Below are 24,258 nucleotides of genomic sequence, written 5' to 3' on the forward strand. Positions count from 1 at the left end.
ACTAATTGACTGTAGAACTCTATCCTTTTTGAGCCTAGTCTTGGCCTCAGAACCCTTCTCAGCAGTGCTCCAGGCAGCCACTGCCTTTTGACTGGAATGAACACACATGCTTTAAGCTGTTCACCATCTGTGTTATAACCTGTGGTTAGGTTGTCCCTGGAAGGGTCATTTCATCCTGCAGGCTGAGGTACGGTAAGATTGGGTGGGATGTTGGTTATCAGCATAAGGAACGGGGAGTAGGGAGTAGTAGGTCTAGAAAGTGCTGTGATGTCACTTCCAGTGCTGTGATGACTGCCCTGCTCCCACTGTTGGATTGTGTGGAGGTCTCACTATCTCTCTTTAGGGCACTGGTTCCTAACCTTTCTTTGGGGACTTCATAGAGATGTTTATCAAATTAAAATTCAAGGATATATCCTTGGAGGCCAGCAAGTCCTCCATGATAATTTAACTGTGTGTGTTTATTTTGAGGGCACTCTAAAAATACGCACATGTTCTAGATTATCTGCACAACCACCTTCCACTGAGGACAGTCAGGAGACTTCAGTGCCCAGTGTTGTGCGTGTTTACAGTTTAAGATGGGTTCTTGATAAGTAGGATGATGGTGGCCAATGGAGGAGAGCACAGAGATTTAATTTGTAAATGGTGCTTTGGTATTCATCAAAGTCCAGTTAGGAATGCCACAAACTGTAAGAATGAAGATATTGCGCAAGTGTGACCAGAGGAAAATGATAGTAGAATTGCTTCTCAAGTAGCCAGTGGAAGAATAGGCAAGCTGAACTCCACAGACCCTGCCTCCTCCCTTTGGCTCCACTCTCCTGTCAGGAAATCCATTTAATGTCACAAAATGGCATTGTCCTACACATACATTTTATGCTATCAGTTTGAATTGTGTTCCGTAGTTGGTATTTAATGTATAAATTTAATTCTGGTTTTATAGTCGTATGAGTACTATAATCACAAGGACTTTATAACTCATTTATTTGTACACAGATGTCATTTTAATAAAAATACCTTGTCAATGTTGGATGTCTGAGAAATTTGTTTACTCTAGGGAAAAAAAAAAGAGATGCACTGTTTTAGAGACTGATCAAAACTAAGGGCTCCCTTCCCTGGAAAAAAGCATGAGGGTTCCTATAATCTCAGGTTTTCAGACTCCTTTCAGGATGTCATGGCCCCCACAGACGCCCCCTCTCCCCCCCGCTTTCAGAATATGGTTAGTCCTTGCCAGGAGGAGCAGGAAGAAGGCAGACGATTGGGGGACTTTTCCCCAGCAGACGGCAAACCTTTCTCCCACTGGTTTGCAGCCCCCTTTCTCTCCTAGCATGTGAACACTTGTGTTGTGTAAAAACGTCATGTGTGAGAGGTGCTTCCTGCTCCAGAGGCTACAGATGTAGTTGGAGGGTTTGTACCCATGCGAGGAGAGAGCAGTGCCAGAGCGAAGCAGACCACTGACTCCGTGCTGGGTGCAGGGGCTCCAGAGTGAACAGTGCAGCTGCCCTCGGGGAGTTCACAGTCTGGCGCAGAGCTCTGTAAACAGGGGTGCTGTCAAGAGGTGCAGGTCCCGTGGTGGGAAACAGACCTGGGTGATAATCACGAGATGGGGCACTGGCTGGAGTGGACTCCCAGTTCTGTCCCTAACTGACTTTATAGAGGAGGGAGTGGGTAGGGATATGGGTCCCTTGACTGTTCCTGAACCTTAGATTCTCCTGTTCAAAATTAAAGGGAGTTGGAGAAGGTGGTTCCTTGGAGGGTCTTTACATTCTGCTTTTCTTAGAATTCAGGGGAGGGAGATAGATGAAGTCTCCCTGGAGGAGGGGGTCAATCTGGGCCTTTAAGATCGAACAGTTGGATATTTTTACTGGAAATTCAACTCCCCCTTGGTCATCAAGTTTCATGAAATGAGACATTCAATAAATCCTTTCTTGGATTGACCAATCAAGTGAGGGAATGAGGAAGAAAGCAGAAATTCTTTACACCTACAGGCTCACGCCATTTCATCCAGTTCCCACATCTTTATGAGGCAGTTGCGATATTAGTGTCTTCCTACGTGAAGGAAAACGGAGTCTCAAATGCATTACCGTCGTAGGGACACTGTGACCGACTCACTCTTTTAGACCCTCCACCCCTGCTGGGGCCACTGGGCAGGACAGATAAATGCCATGGAGAGGGCTTCTGTAGGGAAGTGGAAAAAAGGAAAGGAAATTCGGAACTGTGCAGGAGGAGAGTTTGATAGGGCATTTGGAGTGGAAGTGAGAGAAGGTGTCGTGCCCCCAAACCTTTCCCTCCTGTTCTAATCAGACCAGACCTCTCATTTAAACTGTAAGTGATCGATTTTCCTCCTCGGTGTTCTCTGAGGCATGTTTGCTTAGAGCGGCTAGTTAAAACCACCTGGTTGCACCATCAGCTTTGAATGTTTCCCAAGGTCCAGCCCTTGCAGAGGTTAATCTTCTCTTTCTTGTCTTGTTTCCACTGTAGAGAATTGTGTGGAGTTCCAGAAACTGAACGTGAGCAACCACAGTCATGTGTCCCTGCAGAATGCCACCTCTCCCGTCATGGAGTTTTGGGAGTAAGTGGAAAGTGACTCGTGTCCCTTGGCCTGTGGGGCCTCTGTCCTGGTTCTGCTGAGTTAACATTGCCCCCACCCTTGGAAAAAGTCTGACCCTTTCTTTCTCTGGCTTCGCACTTCCTGGTTTCTGGGGACGTTTGACTGCTTTGGAAGCCAGTGCAGAGATTTTACACGTTTCCTAAAGGAGCAGCTGAGAGGAATGTTTTCTTGTTCTTTGATGGCATGTCAGCATGCCTGGTTGCTTATTAGGGCAGGAAATGCTTGCTAAAAATGATAGTTTAAAAAAAAGGGTTTTTAACAAAAGAGGAGACATAGCATGTTTGCTATAAGCTAAGTCAGAAGTGTATTTAGCCTGGAAAGCAGAAGTCTCCAGGGCAGAGAGGGCAGGTTAGCTTTCCTTCAGTACCTGAAGTGTCATGTGCAAAGGAAGCAGGTGAACTTGAATGGATAGAGGTTCTAAAGAGGCAAGTTTAAATGTGCTTAAGGGAGAGGTTAGTTTCATAGCACGGTCTGCAAGTACTTCTGAAGGTTGTGATCACCCAACCCTGAAAGTGTTTACCTGGTGGAGGGTCACTAAGCATTGTTGGGGAGGTGTCTGAATCCACTGACATTACAGGCAGTAATTATGTGAATGGGCATTTCCCCAGAGGTGGGCATTCTTCCTTAACATCCCAAAGGGGTCTGTGACCTGGCAGTTACAGGGCTGCCACGTATGGTTATAGAAGTCGTGCACTGCACAACCCTAGGGGACCTCATTCATATTGTGAAATGTGTGCTCCAGAATTGTACAGTGCCAACCTGCGTAACAGTACACAGCAGCCCTGACTTGGGGTCTTCTGAGGTAGAAGGATCACCTTGTTTTGGGTATGGAAGAGATGTTTCCTCTGTGGGTCAGAGGTTGGGCTAAATGTTTTCTGAGACTATTCAATCTGAAAAAAGTATGGCTTTGTTCAAGAACATTGCCTACCCTAATGCTGATTATAAGTAGGGTAGAGGGGCAGTGGTTTTATGAGTCATTTTAATTCTCTTCCCAGATACCATTCATCTCCTTCCCTCTCTAGAGGTCATGATGCTGAATTTAGACTTATCATTCTCATGTTTATAGTTGGTGTGTGTGTGTCATACATATATATACACATTCTATATTAATATGTAATTATAAACTTTAATAAGCTTTTATAAAAATTATAAAGCTTCATATAAAATTATAAAATTATAAAAATTTATAAGCTTTATATAAAATTATATATAAACTATTTGTATGTTAGCTATGTATATGCTATATATACATCTCCCAAATAGTACCTAGATCTTTGTGGCATACTTAAAAGTTTTTTATTGATGGTATCCATTACTTTTCTTACAACTTTGTTCTTTGCTCAGTTTTGGTTTTGAGATGTTCCCCTGTTGATACCAGCTTTGGTTCATTTATTTTTTCCTGCTGTATAGTATTTCAATGTATAAAAAGACTACATTGTATTTAGCCAGCTCCTCTTGATGGGCATTTAGACTTTCTCTGGTTTCCCAGTGTTACTAAGAACTCTGAATAAATGTCTTGCCCATGCTTCCCTGTGTGCGTGAAGGAAGGTTTCTAGGCCTGTACCTAAGAGTGGGATTGCTAATGGTAGCGTGCATGTTTATTATCGGTTTTATCAGATAATGTCCAATTGCTTTCTGAAAGGATTGTTCTAATTTACTTTCCAAACAGTAGTGTATGAGAATTCTACTGTTCCATATTCTAGACAGCATTTGGTCTGGTTAATTTTTAAGTTTTGCATCCGACTGTTCTAAATTTGCATTCCTCTAATGACTTGCAAGGTTGAGCACATTTCATGTGTTTTTCCCTATTTGGGTTCCTCATCTGTGAACTTCCCGTTCGTATTCTTTTCTCTTTGGATTGTGTGTCTTTCCTCATGGGTAGGAATTCTTGACACATTCTAGATATTAGTATCTTGACACATTCTAGATATAAATATGCTGCAAATTGCCTTCCCTAGTGTGTGGCTTTTCTTATTTATTTATGGCATTTGGAGTTTTAACTTTATTGAAGTCAAATTTGCCAGTCTGTTCTTTTTGGTTTGCACAGTTGGTATCTTATTTAAGATGTATTTCCCTACCCAAAGTTGGGGGAAAAAATCTTTTATATGTTCTTCTAAAAGTTTTAAAGTTTTGGGGTGCCTGGGTGGCTCACTCGGTTAAGCATCTGACTTCAGCTCAGGTCATGATGTCGCAGCCCGTGAGTTTGAACCCCGCATCAGGCTCTGTGCTGACAGCTCAATGCCTGGAGCCTGCTTCAGATACTGTGTCTCCCTCTCTCTGCCCCTCCCCCGCTCACTCTGTCTCTTAAAAATGAATAAATGTTAAAAATTTTAAAGTTTTAAAGTTTTGTGTTTTCATATTTAAGAATATAATCTACTTGGAATTTTATTTTTGTACATGGCATGATGTAGGAGTTCAGGGCTATTGTTTTTTAATACAAATTATCAAATTTTCCAGCCATATTTACTGAATTATTCATCTTTTTCCTATGATTTATAATGCTATCTTTCATACATAGTTATCTTAAAAATACAGGTCTACTTTGGGGCTCTTGTTCTGTTCCATTTGTCTCTCTAGCTAATTGTGTGTTAATACTACACCCACATTTTTATTGTAAGCCTGGAGTTGGTAAGACATGTGGGGACTTGTCTTTGTTCTTTTCCAAAATTGCCTACCAAATGAATTTTAGACCCAGTTTGTCAGGTTAAACAACAATAAAGAACAAAATAACTTCGTGGGGATTTTGGTAGGAAGTATATTGAATGATTAGGTTAATTAGAAGAAAATTGATATCTTTGTGTTTGAGCCTCTCGGTCCATGAACATGGTATAGCCCTCCATTTATTTAGGTTTTTTTAAAATTCCTGATACAATAGTGTTACTTAAATGTCTACAAAGTAGTGGCATTAGAATACCTGATTAGAAATTCAGGTTCTCCATTCCTCCCCAGACCTACTGAGTCATAGTGTCAAATACAGCATACATAAGACATGTGCTAGAGAGAGGATTACTGTGGTAGGTGGACTGGTGTGGCCTTTCCCAGCCCCATTGGGCTATGATTTCCCAGAGGCATATTACAGAGACTTATTTGTGACCTGCATATTTTGAGGGTCTGTAAAACAGGGTCTCTTTGCTCCCTTAGAGAATCGATCCTGAAACCCCACAATGGAGAAGATCTCTGTGTAACTTACATTGTTTCTCACCATTTATTTCCTTTGTGTCATATATAGAAAACCTCAAATCATTTTTTGTGTGTGAAATGTGTTTGTTTATTGTCTGTATTCACCAAAAGGTAGTCCTAAAGGAACACCTTGTCTGGCTTTACTTACTACTGCTGGTCTGTGGAAGATCCCCAAGGAATATTTACAGAATGCATAGATGCATGCGAGGAAGACAGGCAGGCAATATTTTCTTGGAAATACTACACGAAAACTCAGAGTGGGTTCTGGCAAGAATTCATCCTGTCACTAAGGTCCCTGGCCAACAGCATCGATTGCTTCCTGGATCCCTTTGCACTATCCATATCATCAACTTATTTGGACACAAAGTGGTGGGAGGAGACAGCTAATCTGCATCCTCGTGTGTAACTGAACCTTGTGGCCTACCGCGTGGCCATTCTAGATGAAAGTCCATGGGAGAATGAACCCATGGTTCTAGTTTTCTATTAGATTGCATCTGTATCATCTGTTCAGTGTTGAATTCTACATCCTAAAAGTACTCAGATACCTGTGTGACAATCACCTTTTCATAACATGCTTTTGTCAGACAGTTCTTTTATGTATGTATGTATTTATTTTTAATTTTTTAAATGTTCATTTATTTTTGAGAGAGATAGCATGAGCAGGGGAAGGGCAGAGAGAGAGGGAGACACAGAATCGGAAGCAGGATCCAACCTCTGAGCTGTTAGCACAGAGCCTGATGCGAGGCTTGAACTCACGAGCTGTGAGATCATGATCTGAGCCGAAATCGGACGCATAACCAACTGAGCCACCCAGGCGCCCCTGTCAGGTGGTTCTAATTCATCTCTTCCCAGAGATGAGCTTGGAAAGGAGACTCTGTGAGATGTTCATAACATCCTATGAAAAGCCACTGGGGCCACATGCATTTGAGAAGTGTTGAAAACTGTGCCCTTTGGCAAGAACATCTGTTGTCTTTGATTAACTCAAATTGCCAAATGTATTTTCCTGTGGAATCATTTGGAGTCGTTCCTTTCTACCCCCACCCTACCCCCACTCCCTGAATGCTAGCCGTCCATGCAGCACAATTTGACACATACTTTGCTGGGAGGGAGTTCTTCCTTAAATTCAGCTGACAGTTGACTTCTGGGGCTTTGGATGGAGCATGTCTAATTCCTTGCCAGTGTGACAGCTCTTCAAGTATTGTATCAAGTTTCCTCAGAAGCGTTTCTTCTTTGGTTCTTTGTCCTGTTTCCCTGTGTGGCTCGCTCACGGGTGCCCCACCTCAGGGTGCTCCTGGTACCTTTCCTTACTGCCTCTGACCTCATTCAGGCCCACACACTGCTTGGTCCAAATAGACTGCCTTGGCTGCCTGCTCGTTCACTCATTCCATAAATGTGTGAGTTCCTGGTATTCATAGGAAGGACACTGCACGTTTGGAGGAGGCAGAAATGTGGGATACAACTCTAGCCCTCTAGAAGCGGAGGTGAGACAAGCCCCTAAACGGCCATAAAATCAGGTACAAGGTGTTACTTCCCTGCACATGACTGGCCATAGCTTCACTTTGACCTTGGGCACCTGGCCCAACCCACCCCCTGTCTTACAGGTTCATTTCCCTTTTCAGGGTACAAGTTATTGGCTTAGCCAGTGAGAAAAGGTTGGGCCCTGGGTCAGTCTTGGACTGTGGCTCAAGCAAGGGGCCTATGGGGCAGGGGCAATTTGTCTTTCTCATGTCAGATTTCAAAATTAGGCCGTTCTGGTTTTCTTAGTAACTCATTATGCTTCTGGCATCTGAGCATTTATCTAAATATGTTTGCAGTCCTAAATTTTAAGCCTGTGTCCTCTGCTGGGATTGAGTACTGCCAAGAGTGTAACCACCATCATGGCATTAGGTGGGCTTTGGTCTGTCTTCACATCAGGCCTTGGATTCCATTAGTCCACGTGTCTCCAGCAAGTCCATATTTGCTGTGTGTACAATTAAAATCGCTTTTGCGTGGTGTCCATTCAACCAGCATTTGTTGAGCACATACTGTGTGCTGGGCCTGAATTAAGCTCTAAGGGTTTTCAGTTCTGTATCTTTGTTCAGAAGGATGTGGTCTTATCTTTCTGGTGTATCTTCACTGGACAAGGTTTTAAAATTTCATTATTTCTAAATCATGTGGCCACTTGATTTTCTCTGGACACAAAATTTGGGAGGCAGGGGAGCTGGAGTGAAGCCCTGATTCCTGTGGACCCAGGGCCCAGCCCTGCCTCCCTCTCAGACTCCTTCCCCTCCACCGTCGCCCTCCTCCACCTGGCTTTCCTTCTGTCCTTTGTATGTACTTGACCCATGCTCAGTCACAGGTCTTTGTTGTTCCCTTTGTTTGGAAGATTCCTCACCAGATCCTTATGTGTCTGACTCCTTCTTACCATGAAATCTTCATGCAGATGTCATTTGGGAAGCCCTCTCTGACCATCCCAGCTATATCAGCACTCAGCCCCTCTCAACCCCATAGCTCTGTTTTATTGTCTGCGTAGCCCTTACTGAAATCCCCGCATCTTTGCTTATTTTCTCCCTCACTCCATTAGAATGTAAGCCCCATGCCAGGAAGGGCTGCCCTCGTTTGTTCCCTGTTCTGCCAGCACATTCTAGGTGCTTAACAAATATTAGTTGAGATGGGTGAGTGGAAGGGTGAATAAATGAACAGATGTTTCTTTAAAAAAAAATTTTTTTTTTAACATTTATTGAGAGACAGAGACAGAGCATGAGCGGAGGATGGGTCAGGAAGAGAAGGAGATACAGAATCCCAAGCAGGTTCCAGGCTCTGAGCTGTCAGCACAGAGCCCGACGTGGGGCTCGAACTCACAAACCGCGAGATCAAGACCTGAGCGCAAGTCGGACACTTTACCAACTGAGCCACCCAGGCGCCCCTGAACAGATGTTTCTTAACTCCTCAAAGTTCATTGTCCTCATTTGTAAATTGGAAATGATCATGATAACACTCACCTGCAGGGCTGAGATGAGGATTGAATGGGTCCTCCCCTGTCTTGAGCCCGGTATAGTTTAGACCCTTTGGAAAGGACTGAGTGTAGAAAGAGAATGTTTGTGATTGACTTTCCTATTTGTGAGTTGGAAATTAGTCACATTCCCTGCTTTGCCAGCCTCTCTGGATTTCTGTTGAGGATTAAAGGGGAGAACACATACTAACTTTGATGGGGTGTAAGTGGGGTGCCCAAGTTAGCTCCTGGTACTGAGGCTTGGTGCCCCACTTCGCCCCTGCCTCTACAGGTGTGGATTCATGGCTGATCCTCATGCAGCGTCAGCCTGTGTGTCTGAAGCAGCCATAGTGCCTCCTACTGCAGGTTCAGAAATGCCCCCCGACCCTTCCCTAAGTCAGAACCCAGCACTGCATGGCACCGTCTACTCCTGCTAGTTTGGAGTACTCCACTCCCAGTGTATTACCTCCTTGACATGCACAGTGTAGACTTGAGCGGCAAGTTCTAGAATCCAGTTTAAGTCATCGCTTCCTCTACCAGCCCAGTGCATGACCCCGGGCAGCTTACCCTCCTAAACCTCCATCTGCTTCTCTGAAGATGGGAGGGTCATAGGACCTAACTCTCAGGGTTTTCAGGAGTGTTAGAAGAGATGAGGCCTGTATGCTTTCCGGGTGGCAGGTGTTCAATATGTGGTAGCTAATTTTTACAAGGAAGATGTCATCCACATCTTTGAAAGTCTGCGTGGATTCTTTTAAACATTCTTAGAGAAGTCTCATCAGCCAGGTCTGTATGCCCCTCATGGTGGGCCTGGAGAACTCTCAGTGCATTTTCTTCACCTGGTTGTTCTTTTGACATTTTCTGAGAACCTACTAGGTGTTGGACACCTTATCAGTAGTCAGAAACATGAGGGGGCGGTGCTATCTGTCCCCAAAGAAGCACACAGCTTGGTGGGGGAAGCTGGAAAGTAAAGATGTGATAAAATAAAAGATTTTTTGAAATATAAAGCAACGGATATGTGTAGGATGGTTGCATAGGGCCAAGATGAGGAAGCCTGGGCTTTGGGGAAAGCTTCATGGAGTTGATGAGGCTTAGCTGTGTTTTGAAGGGTGAATAGAAGTTTATGCGTTTGCCAGCGGAGTGATTGAATAGCATGCCAGGTGGAGAAATAGCGTAAGCAAGAACCGAAGCAAGACCTGAAGCTAAATGTTGAGGCTTGTAGACTTTACCTGCCATACTACTGCATGTGGAGCCTGGGGAATGGTGGGGGCTTTGCTGAGGAAGTAGGCAGGAGCCAGAGCATCTGGTCAGTCACAAGTCTTTACTGAGTACCTACTATATGTCAGATAGCATTGTAGGTTCTGGGATACGGTATAAACAGAACAACATACTCTCCTGGTGGAGCTGGCTTCGCAGACAATCAAATACGCAGAAAGTATTAGGTTAAGTCAGGATCGTTCTGCTGAAGAAAAAGCAGGCAGGGAACAAGAGTGTCACAGGACCAAGGAGGGCCTCTTTAAGGAGGTGACATTTGAGCAGGTACCTGAGAGAAGTGAGGGAGGCAACCATGTGGATGTGGGGGATGAGGCCTCGGGCCGAAGGAGTAGCGGGGGCTGTGACCCTACAGCGGGAGAATGTTTGAGGTGTTGGGGGAAGAGCCGGCAGCCAGCAAGGCTGGAGCCGAGTGTGAAGGACCTTGGTGCCTTTCCAAAGGGTTTGAAATCATCCCATGGGCTGCCTCCAAAGGCCCCATCCATGGAATAATAGGAGTAAGACAGATCACCCATGCTGCCAGGTGGACGCAGGAGGCAGGGCTGGGGGGACACTTTCCTGGTCCAAGTGCATGAAATTGAGTTTTCTGCCTGAGAGAGGGCATGTGGGTGGGAAGGGATGGGCAGAAACAGTGTTGTGAGGATGATGGTAACTCTGCTTGGCCAATCTGTGCCCTGAGAAAGTAAGAACACGTCCCTATGATCTGTTAATGCCTCCCAGCTACCCGCTGGCATGCATCCGTGGTGGGCTTTTCCTCATGGGGGCAGGGGGGAGGCTCCAAATTGGCCTGGACTCTCTCACAGCTTTTACACGGCAGTGGAAGCCAACTTAGCAAAAACTCTCAGTGCTTGGGCAGTGTGTCAGCTTTGTCCCCAAAATTCCACTTCTGGAACTTTATCCTACTTGGGTGACCATTCTAGTTATGAACAGCATGCCAATGGCAACATCGTTTGTCATCGTTGGAAAAAAAAAAGGGACACATGTAAAATGTGATACTGATTAGATACATTGTGGTATTGTCGCAAGAACTGCTAACAAGGAATGAACAGAAAATGTGTTGATATGGAAAAAAATCTCTAAGGTCAAATTAAGTGGAAAAGGCACAGTGCAGAAAGTTGTATATAATACCATAATTGTAAAAATATATGTACATGCCTTGTTTTTGTAGAATATTTCCGGAACCTTACACAGGAAGCTGTTAAACGTGGTGACCCGAGAGTGGGATGGGGGCACACAGGCGTGGAGAAAGAGAGTTTTGTTTGCTTTTTATTTTTTTTTGTACTATTTGAGTTAAAAAATTAAAACCAGGAACATGATTATTTCATAATTAAAAAAAATAGGAGCTGAGAGGTTACAGAATACATTGTCATTTATTATAATGATCCCTCCTGAGTGACAAATCTTAATCACAGCCCTGGTAATGACTTACTAGTCATTATTTATTTATCGTATAAACCGTTTTTCTTAACATTATCTCATTTAATTTTTATATCAGCCCCATGAGATAGGCAGAAGAAAAACAATTCTGTTTTCCCGTTGAACAAACATGATCTTGGAGAAGCTGAGGGATTGCCCAGCTCATATACCAGAACTCAAAACTCCTGGGTCTGGCTGTCCCCAAGGCAGCCCTGGTTTCTCCAGAAGGCGCTGCTCTCCAGTGGGGTTGGGAGGGGCTGCCTCCCCCTACAGATGTTTCCTGTGGACCAGAGGAATTCACCTCCTTCTCTGCTCAATCCTCACCACCAGGGAGGCTCCTGGGGGCCTGAGTTAAGGAGAGCAGGGAGGAGATCACCAGCCCCCTTGCAAGGGAGCAGGCCTGGGCCGCCCTTCCTAGCTCTCAGGAGATGCACCAAAGCAAACCCAAACTGGCACTTTGTGTCCTTTTCCTTCTAATTATTTAATATTTAACTGGTTGCAGAAGTAGTGAATGTTGTAAGTGATTCAAACACAACAGCTACATAAATGAGATACATCTGTGCATCAGATATACATAATTTATAAATATGTGTTTTAGTCCATTTGGGCTGCTATAACAAACATACCACAGATTGGGTGGCTTCTACAACAATTTATTTCTCACAGTTCTGGAGGCTGGAGGTCCAAGATCAAGGTGCCGGTAGATCTGGTGTGTCGTGAAAGCTCATTCCTGGTTCATAGGTGGCCATCTTCTCGCTGTGCCTTCACGTGGTGGAAGGGGCAAGAGAACTCTCTGGCCACTTGTCCCGTTGGGAGGGCTCTACCCTCATGGCCTAATCACCTCCCAAAGGCCCTACCTCCTAATACCATCACCCTGGGGGTTAGGGTTTAACATATAATTTGGGGTGACACAAATTTTGAGGCTGTTGTTAACAATTCAGAATCTCTTCCTGTCAGTATTTCCCTATGCATTTAGCTCCATTCTTACCTTTCTTTTTGCTCTGTGTGTTGAAGAAAAGAAATTCCCAGGTTCAGGAATTTAATTCTGTAAAGGTCAGCTCCCTTTTACAGAAGTGGGTTCTCCAGTGGACACTCGATTTCCTTATTGGAAAAGTAGTCCATGTTTTTTTGCAGAAGATGTAGGAAGCATGTTTAAGTAAATAAAGGAAAAAAACAGCACACACAATAGCATTCCAATGTCCACACTGCTGAAGCTGAGAGGGGTTACGTGTCAAAGCCCACTGTTGTGGCTTCCTTGTTTCCTCTAGATCTAGCCTGGTAACCACCCTCGAAGTCAGACCCAGGCCCCCGCTTTCAAGAAGCAGCATGCAGCACCTGTCCCCCACTGACAGTGATAGAGCCCCAAGGTGACGCTCCTGCTCTGCCCCCCCCCCCAGTGGTAAGCTATCTGCCCTCAGTTGTCAGCACTGGGGTGCCCGCTCACCCAGAGCCCCTGCCCCAAGAAGGAGTGGTTAACCCTTCTTCTGCTGATGCAGTCTGAATACACCACTGAGCTGAGAGTAGAAGCACTGCTTGTACGCAGAATTACTGAAATGCTCTTTAAAAGAATGGTGATGCGGTATGGGGATGCAGAGACCTGGGCTTTGGGGCCCCAGGACAAGAATTTGAACCCTGTGGCTTCCACTTATGAGCTGTGTGTTCGTTACTTACACCTCCCGGCAACTCACTTTCTTTGCCCGCAGAATGGGAGGCGGAGGAGGAGTAATTCAGCTTATTAGGAAGTGCTGAAGAGCTATGATCTATTATCTTTTGTTCATTGGTGGAGTAAAGATATTTGTATATAGAATCAGCCACGAGTGTGTTTGTATTCACACACAAAAAAATGGTGGATGACTTACACTAAATAATGAGAGGTAGCAATTTAGTGAACCACAGGGCTTTGTCTGAGGTTTCTTTTATGTCTTGATGGTGCAGCAGGGGAAGGGGAAGCCCTGGCACTGTGCCCTGGCCCGGAGCATGCCCTCCAGCCACGCTTTTTCAATTCCAACCACCCACCCAGGGGATAAATGATGTAACATCACTGTGGGGGTCCTCATCCCACACAGGGGATTCTGAGGCAGAGAGAGGTTAAGGGACTTGTCCAAATTGCCTCTCTTGTCAAGCCAGAGCCAGAACTGGGCTGAGAGAAGGACTCTCCACCCCACCCGCGTCCCTTCGCCCCTTCGCCCTTCCATGCTCCTCTTGCCTGTGTCTGAAATGCGGGCAGCTGCCTGTTTTATCCCATGGCAGAATCTGACCAGCATGTCCCTTCTCTTTGCAGGCTGCTGGACCTAGGTCCTTGAAGGAAGAGTTTTTTAGCAGATTGGGGAGAACATAATCGATGGAAGGAGGGAGAAATGAATGGGAATGGGTGAAGAGAAGGCTCTGGTGCCCAGCAAAAACAAAACAAAAGCACCTGTTGGATTATGTCTTTGCTGGATTTCAAGAGGTGCCTTTAGGAAAATGGTTGAATCTTGATTTTGAAAGAATATTGTTGTTTTCAGCTGAGCCAGATGGTGCTTGTGACACTCAAAGACTCTGATCCACTGTGATGACAGATGTAAATTGATGCTGGCCTCCTGGTGTATAGCTTATGGCCCTGTAGCTGGTGGCACAGGTGTTAATGAATGACTTTAATTCAGGCTCAGGCACAAAATAATGCATAAGGGGCTGTTACCAAATTTCAGTGCATTAACTCTATTCTGGGTGATTTTTTTATGTTTATTTTTTGAGAGAGAGAGCGAGCGAGCAGGGGAGGGGCAGATAGAGAGAGGGAGACGCAGAATCCAAAGCAGGCTCCAGGCTCTGAGCTGTCAGCACAGAGCCCCCTGTGGGGCTCGAACCCACAAACTGTGAGCTCATGACCTGAGCTGAAGTTGGACGTTTAACCAACTGAGCCACCCAGGCATCCCTAGTCCAGATGATATTTAATGAAACCACAAGAAAGTATATGAAACTGTCAAGATGCCTGACACACATGTATCCTCACGTCTGCTCTAGACTGATGCTGGTAGACATCTTGATGGGGAAGAAGCACCAAAGCTGGGGAACCTGACCCTCCCACTTACTGGTGGGGTCCCTGGGCATGTGACTCGGAACCTCTGTTCCCTCGTTGGTGAAATGGTGTACCTGTCCCACCCTTCAAGGTGCTGTCAGTGTGAAGGGACAGTGGTGCATTGTGAGTAGCTGACCAATGGTAGCTCCTCTCACTTCTGCGTCCAGCCTGCACCCCTTCCCGGTTGGTAAGGTGACATTCAAAGGATGGAGGTCTCCTGGTGATAGACACCAGAGCTGGGAGTAGACCCCTCCTCCCCACTCTGGAGCTCCTTGTCCAGGGCTTTTCCAAATGGCACGTGTGCCTCTCCTGCGTGCTGTCCCTCCTTGGCAGACAGTAGCTCTTTGCTAGCCTTGGCACAGAACGTCTCAGAGGCACGAGGGGTGGCAAAGATGGACAGACTTCATCAGAGCTTTTGGTGGCTGGTGATGCAGAGGTGTGGTACTGTAAGGGCCCGTGGGGTGGGACTGGAAAGGCTTGGGCAGCACTTTTGGGCCATGCTGAGTCCTGGTGAGGAGGAGAAAGGGTCAGGAATTGGAGGGTCCTGGGACCCCAGCTGTGGGTGGTGAGATCCTCTCTGCTGCGTGGGACCTAGGTAATACACATGAGGATGTGCTGTGTTACGAACCAGCGGGTTCCCCAAAGCCGTGGCAGCCTCTCTGTTGCTTGGCCTGCCCCTTCTGCACTTTGCCTCCTGACCTGCAGTACCTCTGTTCACGTCTCCCCATGAGGCACAAGTTTTAGGGCTCTTCCCTGAGTTTTGATGCCATAAGAGTCCCTTCTTCTAGACTCATGCTCCTCACTGCCTCTTACTTTCCTGGATCTCACCCTCCAGCCAGGGGGGCACTGGAACAGAAAACTGGGGCGCAAGCCCCGTCTGTGACCCAAGGCAAGCTCAGTAATACATGGAGCTTCAGTTTCCCCTGAACAATGGGAGCAAAACAGGACTAACAGACGCAAGAGTGCCAGTGTGCTGTTCCTAAGTGTGTGTTCTGCGTAATGCCCTCGAGGAAGTATTGCTTTGGAAAGGCAGAAACATGGCACAGTACACTTCTTACTAACAACTTTAAAAAAAATTTTCTTTAAATGTTTATTTTTGAGAGAGACAGAGAAACAGTGTGAGCAGGGGAGGGGCAGAGAGAAAGAGAGACTCAGAATCTGAAGCAGGCTCCAGGCTCTGAGCTGTCAGCACAGAGCTCGATGAGGGGCTCAAACTCATGAACCACGAGATCATGACCTGAGCCAAAGTCGGCCACTTAATTGACTGAGCCACCCAGGCGCCCCCCTTCCTGACAACTTCTTAGTAACTGGGTTACAGTTTACATTCCATAAAGTGCTCCCCTTGTAGGTGCGCAAGTCAGTGATTTTGAATCACTGCCGATCGTGACATCATCACAATACAGGTTTGGAACATCTCCAACACGTCATAAGGGCTCTCAGTACCCATTTACACTTCATCTCTCCTCCAGCCTGCAGGCAACCACTCCTCCACTTTCTGTCTCCCTAAATTTGCCTAGTTGGGACTTGGCATATAAATGGAGTCATGCAAGGTCTCACTAACTTCCTTCATTTAGCATGTTTTCAAGGCTCACCCATGTTATCACATGTATCACTTCGTCATAAATAACATTCTTTGTGGCTAAATAACATTCTGTTGTATGGATACACCACCTTTTGTTGGTCAGTTAATGGACATTTGGGTGCTTTTCCGTTTTTGGCTATTAGGAATAACCTAGGGGTGGAATCTCTGAGTTGAATGTTTTTAACAGCTTTTTAAGAAACTGTCAAACCGTTTTCCGTTGTGGCTAAACCATTTTTGCATTTCCACCAAAAATATATGATGTTCCATTTCTCCACATCCTAGGGGACACTTGTTATTTTGATTACTGCCATCCTGGTAGGTGTACCCAAGTGGATATGAAACAGTATCTCATTGTGGTTTTAGTTTGGCTTTAATGGGGAATACTTCTGAATAAATTTGGGAAACATTGGGTTAATCAGAGTATAAAAGTATCTTTACTGCAGGACTCCTTAGAACCTTTAATATTCTGATGATCATTGAGATTCTCAAAGGAGGGCTACAGTGTACTTCGTTTTCTCCACTGAGGTCCTGGTGAGAACTCTTGAGTGTCTGGAAGGATTGCTGTTCTTTGGAAAGCCTAGGACAGGGTTCTAGAGACCACTGGCCAAACCCCGTCTCCTGCCTGTTTTTGTAAATAAAGTTTTGTGGAAGACAGCCACACTTGTTTATAAATTGTGTATGGCTGCTTTCACACTGCAAAGATAGATAGTTGGGACAGTGACCATATGGCTTGCAGACCCTAAAATATTTACACACTGGCCCTTTAAAGAAGGTTTGTTGACCCCTGATCTAGGAGTGCCTGGTGCACAGTAGATGCTCGCTTAACCTTTAGATGAAAGGATGGACTAACCCTTATGATATGGGTAGGGACCAAGAATACACTTTGTGAGGCTTTGTGTTGTTTGAGCTGGTGCTTAAAGGACAGGTAGAATTTTTACAGCTTGGGAGAATGAGGAAGAATGAGGAAGAATTCCTTACAGGAATGAATCCTGTAAGGTGGAGAAGTCAAGGTGTGCTTGGGGGCTGATGGGGACTTCCTCATGGCCTAGGGGGATTTCTGCAGTGACGGAAGAAATTGGAGCAGTAGCTCCTGACTCCTCGTGCCAACCTAGGTCATTCTGTAAATGACACAGTTCTGTTCCATCTTCCCCATGACCAGACAGTGGCTCCAAGCTCTGCCTCTGAAGTCGAACAGGTGAGGCTTCGGATTCTGCCTCAGCCTTCCTGGGCATATTAATTTCCCTAAGCCACACTTTTCCCACTTATAAAATGGGAACAACTGTTGTCTTTACCTTGGGAGTGAGCATGAGGAAATCCAGGCTATCATGGTCCTTGTTATTTTCTTCATACTCCTGGGTAGTAAGCTCTCCGACAACCTGAGGGGGTGCTCTCTCAGGGCACCCCTGCTTCACTCATCGTTGTGGCTTTAGTCCTTAGAGTACGCGGCATGGAGTTAGCACCTGATAACTATCTGCTGGAAGATGGCATGATGCAGAGGCCTCAGTTGCTTGACAAGGAGGGTCCTTACCCTGTGCCTCCAGCGGCATTTAGGATCTCTGCTGGGGCTCATAGGAGCAAGTCAGAGCTGGGGGCCTGCACTTCTTTCTTCCCAGAGAAGTGAGAGCAGAACCCCAAAGGCAGAGAAACTCTGGAGGGGGCAGGGAAGGCACATTAGTTTTGGTGATGGGCCCTTTTTTGTTTGTTTGTTGCTTGGGGAGACCAGAAAGGAAGACCAGCAAGGCTATTTATAGCCCAGCCCCTCAGCGCCAGTTTTTAGGGCGGTCTGTGCGTCCCTGGCAACACTTACTCCGTGGCAGGTTAAAGAAAGGTGATGTGTTTGCCGGCTCCGTGCTGGACATCAAGATGAGGCCTCTCCGGCCGGCCAGCCACGCTGGGAGCTGTTCCCACATGGCCTCTCCCAGGCTCTCTGCCGGTGGAGGAGAGGGGCCTGGCTGCCTGCTCCTTCTCCGCTTTCTGGGGTCAGACCATGCCTGGCTCTGCAAGCTAGGGAAGCCCCAGGTGTGAGGCTGTTTCCTCCTCTCCAGACTCAGCCTCTCTGTGTATGAGACGCTGAGATGGAAATGAGGGTGATGTCTGGAGACTGGATTTGGGAACCCAGCCATTTTCCCTCAGACTGTGAAGGATGGGGGAGAAGCCTTGAGTGAGAGGCATCCTTTTGCTGGGGTCCATTTCTGGCGGGGCAGCAGTGGGGGAAAGGGTGTGGGCACCGGAAGAACCTGGTTTCAAGTCCTAATCTGGGTAAGTTCCTTTACCTCACTTGGCCTCAGTTTCCCCACCCATAAAATGGGTCTAATAATACCCTCACAGTGAACTGAATGTAATGAGCTATACAGCTTTCATGTGGCACCTGCCATAGTCCCCTCTGCTTCCAGCTCCTTCCAATTCTCTCCTGGCAGTCTCTTAATAACGACAGTTTGTGGGCGCCTGGGTGGCTCAGTGGGTTGAGTGCCAGACTTCGGCTCAGGTCGTGATCTCATGGTTCCTGAGTTCGAGCCCTGCATCTGTTGTCAGCGCAGAGCCCACTTTGGATCCTCTGTCCCCTCTGTCTGCCCCTCCCCTGCTCACGGGCATGTGCTTGCTGTCACTCTCTCAAAAATAAAAAAATAAAAAAATAATAAGGATGGTTTCCTTCCAAACTGGCCTCTTGATTTCCCCAACACATTCACCCCATTATAAGTAAAACAGCTCTTGTGTTCTGTGTGGCCCTTCCAGCTACCACAGTCTCTGACCCATAAGAGCCAAACTCACCAGGGCCCCACCAGCATCCCACTGCATGTCTGCTCCTCACTCACAGCTGCCTGAAGTCTGCCCCACGAGGATCTGTTCTCCCTGCCTCACTCCCACCTTCTGGTCCCAAATCCCCTGACACCCTCCGTCTTGCCAGGCTGCCCTGCAGCATGTGGCAGGTGGACTGCTTCCCCTTCTGGAATGTCCTCCGCCTCCAGGGATGCCAGCTTCCCCTGTTGCTCCCTGCTTTTCTGCTCACACTTGTCTCCCTCCTGCAAGGGCTCCTCCCTTCCTCTCCTGTCCTGTAAATGTTGGGGTTCTGGAGGCTCTGTGCACGTCCTCCCCCTGCCTCCTCCTCCTCCTCCAGCTCTCCCAAGGGAGCCTCATGTGCTCCCAGAACACCCTGATGGCTCAGGTCTGAATCTCCTCCTTGTGTCTCTTTTCTGAGCTTTACACCCAGAGACCCAGTTGCCTCTGGGCATTGCAGCTTCCTAGGTGTCCCACAGGCACCTCAAAATCATCTTGTCTAAAAGATTGATTCTTCACCTCTTCCTCCTCCAACCTTCTTGACAATTCACTCCTGCTCAGCTAATGCCCGCCATCCATCCAAGTATGAAGCTGGGTGTCACTTGGAAACCCCCTCTTCCCTCCTACCTGCCACCCCCAGCAGTCACCTTGTTCCTGTGCTTTTTTCAAGCCCACTTGTTCTCCTCTAGGGCCATTCCCCTACCTTGGTCCAGACCCTCACCAATTACTATGCAAACTAAGGCAGCCCTGCCCCATTCTACCCTTACTGCCCATTCTTCCCACTGCAGCCAAAGAGAGTCTTCCAGAATATGTATCTGATAGGGTCTCAGTCCTATTTAAGATTCAGTGAGGCTCCTGTTGCCCTCAGGATGAAGACCTAGCCCCTCAGCAAGGCTCATAGTCCAGCTCTGTCCTCATCCCACTTCTCACCCTGGCTTCTGCCGCGCTTACCCAACGTGCCATGCCTTTCCCTGGTCTCACTGAACTTTTGTTCCAGCCTTTTGCACCTGGTGGCCTTTCTGCCCCAAGTGCTCCCCGCCCTTCTTTGCTGACTCCCTCCTACCCTCCAGGATCTCCTGGCTCACTCTGATCTCCACATCCTGGTATTGGCCAAATCCCCGATGATGGTCCCAATGATTTCTCTGTCTTGATCCTCTCTATGTCCAGTTCTATTTTCTTGTCTGCTTTCCCCATTAGAACATGAGCTCTTTCTGGACCACCGGTGTAACACTGGCACACTAAAGACATCTTACTAAGTGCTACTTGAATAAATTAATAAATTATGAAGGACATGTGCTGCGTACTACCTTTATGTTATATGCAAAAACACGTAAGATAGCTTTGGAGCATGCGTTTAATGACAGCTTTCATTAATGAAGAAGAGAAGAAGGCAATGATTTTAGTGTTACAGGGGAATCTCAGAGCTAGCATTGAGGCTGGAAGTGCGGGCTTTGGAGCCAGGATCCCTAGGTTCAAATCCCAGCTTTGTTGCTTGCTCCTGGTATGACTTTGGGTGAGTTACTGAACCGCTCACACCTCAGTTTCCCCATCTTTGAAATGATGGTGATTCTCTTTACCTCAAGGATTGTTGGGAGGGTTAAATGATGCTTGGAAACCTGTCAAAGGGAGGTATTGTCATTCCCATTTTACAGATGAGGAAGCTGAGACTCAGAGAAGCGATGTCCCTTCCCCAAGGTCATACAGCTGGTAAGGAACAGCGCCCAGTTTGAACCCAGTCCATCTCTACAGGTGCCAGGGGCTGGAGAAGCAGAGGCACCACACTGCCAAGCTCTGGGTAGCTATCTCCAGAAATATTCTACACGTGTGGTCTGAAAAAAGATACCTCGTGAAGGACCTGCTCCCATGCCTGGCTCATAGTAGGTGTTCAGAATAACTTGAGTAAATGCCTCCAAAGAGTTCTGTTTAGTCTTCAACATTTCCCGCTCCCTGGACAGTGTCAGGAGGTCTGTTCCTTGGTCCCCTTTTTTTTTTGCCAGGGTGTTGGCAGCAAACTCTTCCTTATTCAGACCTTTCTCCTCTCCAGCACTTCATGGGGAGGGTCATTAAGAAAGCTTTTTCCCAGGAAGAGCTGTGCCTTCTCCAAGTCTCCGGAGTTGAGTGCCCCAGCCCCTGGGCTCTCAAAGGCTGCCCTTGTGGGTTTCAAAACAACCCACAGCCCTGCAGGCTGAGAACCTGGCCCCTGAGCCTTCTATCTTTAGAAACCCGAGGTCCATTGCTAGTTAGAGTCAGTGCTGGTAAAACCTAAAGAAAATAGTTTGAGGATGTTTTCAAATAGTGTCTGGTGAAACAAAAGAGCAATTCATCTTGCGTAGCTTTTAGTAATCTGCTTCCCATTCTGGGAATTAGATTGTTCAATTAAGCGAGAGGGCGCCGAAGCAGGCTGCATGACTCAAAAGTTTGCGGCATCCAAAATGTGGAAGAGAGGGGACCTGAGCCAGCTCCCTCCTGGCTGCTCTGCCCCCTCTGCCGTCCCTCTGTCCCCATGCCGTTTCCAGTTTTCAAGTCCCAGTTCAGAAAACAACTACATCAACAAGAAGGCATATGTGTATGTGCACCCCTGCTAGCTGGGGACCTCATGTAAGTGCTTCTTTAATGAAAAATTCACAGCCTGGAGTGGAATGGGAAAAGCACACCATCTGCACTGGCCCACTTTCTCTCCTGAGCGGGCTTATTTCTTCTTGAATGAGAAGGAATGCCCACCTCATGGGCATTCAGGATGCTGTCGGGGGCAGTTTGTAAGGTGGTAGATATATGTAGGCTACGAGACTCTTAATCGAGAAACAAGGTCCTTGATGAACACTCTGAGGTTCCCTGCAGAATTTTGAGAGTGAGTGGGTGCATCACGGTATTTTGGGGGAGGAGAAAGTCCAGTCCTTCAGGAGCTTCTCAAAGGATATCAGACCCCATCTCTAGGTCCTCTTCAAAAATACTATTCAGCTGGGGTTTGTAGGTTATTCCTTCGTTGTCAGGAAACTCTACTTCTGTGGTGCTGAGGCCTTCCCATGCATAAGCAATCCTTGGACGGGTGTGGCAAAATGCAGCTTCGGGGGAGTCATTCGGCAAAGATCTGGACTCAGTAGGTCTGGGACGAGATGCAGGATTTTTTTTTATTTTTAGCAAGCACTCCACAAGGACCGTGCTCTGAGGCCCACTATTCTGTTATGATAATAGATACTCTTGAAGGTTTCATTTAATGGCCTGTAGTTTTTAACGGAATTAAAGCCAGAGACTACTAAGCATAAGAAACAAAATTTTAAAAAAAATTGCTGTTACAATGATGTGGCTATCTTCTTCCTTAAAAACTTGGACTTTTTTTTTTTTTCTTTGGTCCAACTTATACTTGTAGAGGGCAAAAGCCATACATGCTTTTGTTTTAATTCACAGTTTTAATATAGTGCCTGGTCCATAGTAGGTGCTCAGTAAATGTGTATTTAAGTGGATGTTCGCACTTCTAGCGATAGGTCTGAAAGCTGGTTTACTTTCAAATAAATCCACACAGCCCAATTTTGTTTGAGGGCCTGCCTGATTTCTCCAGCAGGGGTTGGGGCTGGAGGGAGCCTGTAGACCAGTGCTAATTGGTGTCATTGAGTAATTAATGCAGAATCAGGCCCTGAGCAGATTCCCAGGGAGACAGACACTGAGGGAGGCTTTCATGCTTGGTGGGATGGGAGCTGCTTGCTCAAAGGATGTTCCCAGAGCGCTGAGACGACTGGCGTGGTCCGACGGGGGTGGTTTGGCAGCCAGAATGGGGTTCGTGGAGCGAGTTTGGAGGGGGTTTGTGTTAGTGCCACAGTTCTGCACAATATGGAGCGTGGCGAGTTTGACTTTAAAGAAACACAAACCCCAGGCGTAGGCTCTGGGAGCCAGGCCTGTGTCAACCCTGAAGGATTGATGGGTTCAAGGCATTGACTGTGGCTCGAGGCATTGACTCAGTGTAGCCCGGGGTCCTCCCCCTCCTGTGGCCTGGGCCTTCTGGGACATCCCTACTCTTGGCCTGCTATTCAAGGCTCCCAGGGATGCATCTCTGTTTACCTTTTCTGCGATTCCCTTATGACCCCTATGTTCCAGCATTCCCCAAGTATTCCATACTCTGTTTTCTGGCTTTTGCTTGTGCTATTCCCTCCATCTAAAACAATTTTAAGTCCCTTTCTCTCCTGGCTGAATCCCATCATCCTTCATGGTTTAGCTCAAATATCACTTCTTCCAGACTGCTTTCCCTAACCCCATGTATCAGTCAGGATTGGCTGGGTTTTGCTGCAATAACAAACATCTCCAAAGATCTCAGTAGCTTAAGGCTGCAAAGTTGCTTTCTTGCTCACACAACATCTTTGACAGAGGGTAGCAGGAGGGCTCATGTGTAGTCACTCAGGAAGTCAGGCTCCTAGGGGCTCCATCTTGACACATACTCTGTCATCACAGCAATAGTAGGAGAAGGCAACATGGTGAATCACCTCACCTGGCTCTGCAAGTGACATGGGTGCTATTGGCGAAAGCAAGTTCATTCACTGCTGTTTAGTTCAGCAAGCCAGGGTTGTATAATTGCTCCCACTGAAATTCCCCACCTGGAATGTGTATGGACAGTCCTTCAGTCTCCTGGCAGTCGTCAGGTGGGCTAGATGCTTCTCAGTCTTTCCAGAACCCCTCTACTTCTTCCATTTTAGCCCTTGCCTCACTTACTGTAAACCATTCCTAACTGGCCTGTCTTTCCCCAATGAGTGAATCCACAAAGACAGAGGGCTGGGTCTTGTTAATCGCTGGGGTCCCAGCCCTGGGTTTGGCTCGGAGGAGATGCTTGGCAAATGGTGGTAGGGGAGGCAGGTGAATGATTGGGTGGCCCATTCCTGCTTCCCTATAGCACTAGCTTTGCCCCGGGTGGGGTCAGGGTGGGTCTCCAGCCCCTGTGACTCTCCCCTCTCCCCTCCACAGGCGCCGGGTCCTGGCCATCTCAGGTGGGATCGAGCACATTGGTAACCTCCGTTGGGAGCTGGCCTTGTGTCTCCTGGCAGCCTGGACCATCTGCTACTTCTGCATCTGGAAGGGGACCAAGTCCACAGGAAAGGTAAGAGGTGCATCTTCAAGCAACTAGCCACCAGCAGAGGAGGACATGAGCTGTCCTTGGATAAGATCACAGGTGACCCAGAGAGTACCCCGAGTTTGAATTATAAAAGTTAGCTCTTATGCTGGAAGGTAGGAGGAGCACTGGACTGGGAGTCCACTCAGGAGCTCAGAGCTAGAACCCAGTGCACCACTCACGTGCCACACACCTCAGGGCTGGTCAGTTCTGCCTTTTGAGCCTCAGTTTGCTTGTCTGTGAAATAGCAAAGCCTGTCCTGTCTTACTGAGAGCTCTGCAAGGAAAGGGGAGGTAAAATGCTTTGAAAACTG

The 24,258-nt window shown here is 47.0% G+C and overlaps 1 protein-coding gene across 1 annotated transcript in view; it reads left to right on the forward strand.

The window, feature by feature from the left end:
• The window catches only part of SLC6A11 (solute carrier family 6 member 11), a 132,823-nt gene that overhangs the window by 4,443 nt on the left and 104,122 nt on the right, over positions 1 to 24,258 (forward strand). The window contains exons 4-5 of the mRNA XM_047096724.1: positions 2,476 to 2,566; positions 23,801 to 23,933. Coding sequence (XP_046952680.1) covers positions 2,476 to 2,566; positions 23,801 to 23,933 — 224 coding nt within the window. The remainder of the gene's footprint in view (positions 1 to 2,475; positions 2,567 to 23,800; positions 23,934 to 24,258) is intronic.

Source organism: Lynx rufus, unplaced genomic scaffold, assembly GCF_022079265.1.
Source record: "Lynx rufus isolate CCGP_SWC_20201006 ecotype Redwood Valley unplaced genomic scaffold, mLynRuf1.p SCAF_4, whole genome shotgun sequence".
Taxonomy (NCBI): Eukaryota; Metazoa; Chordata; class Mammalia; order Carnivora; family Felidae; genus Lynx; species Lynx rufus.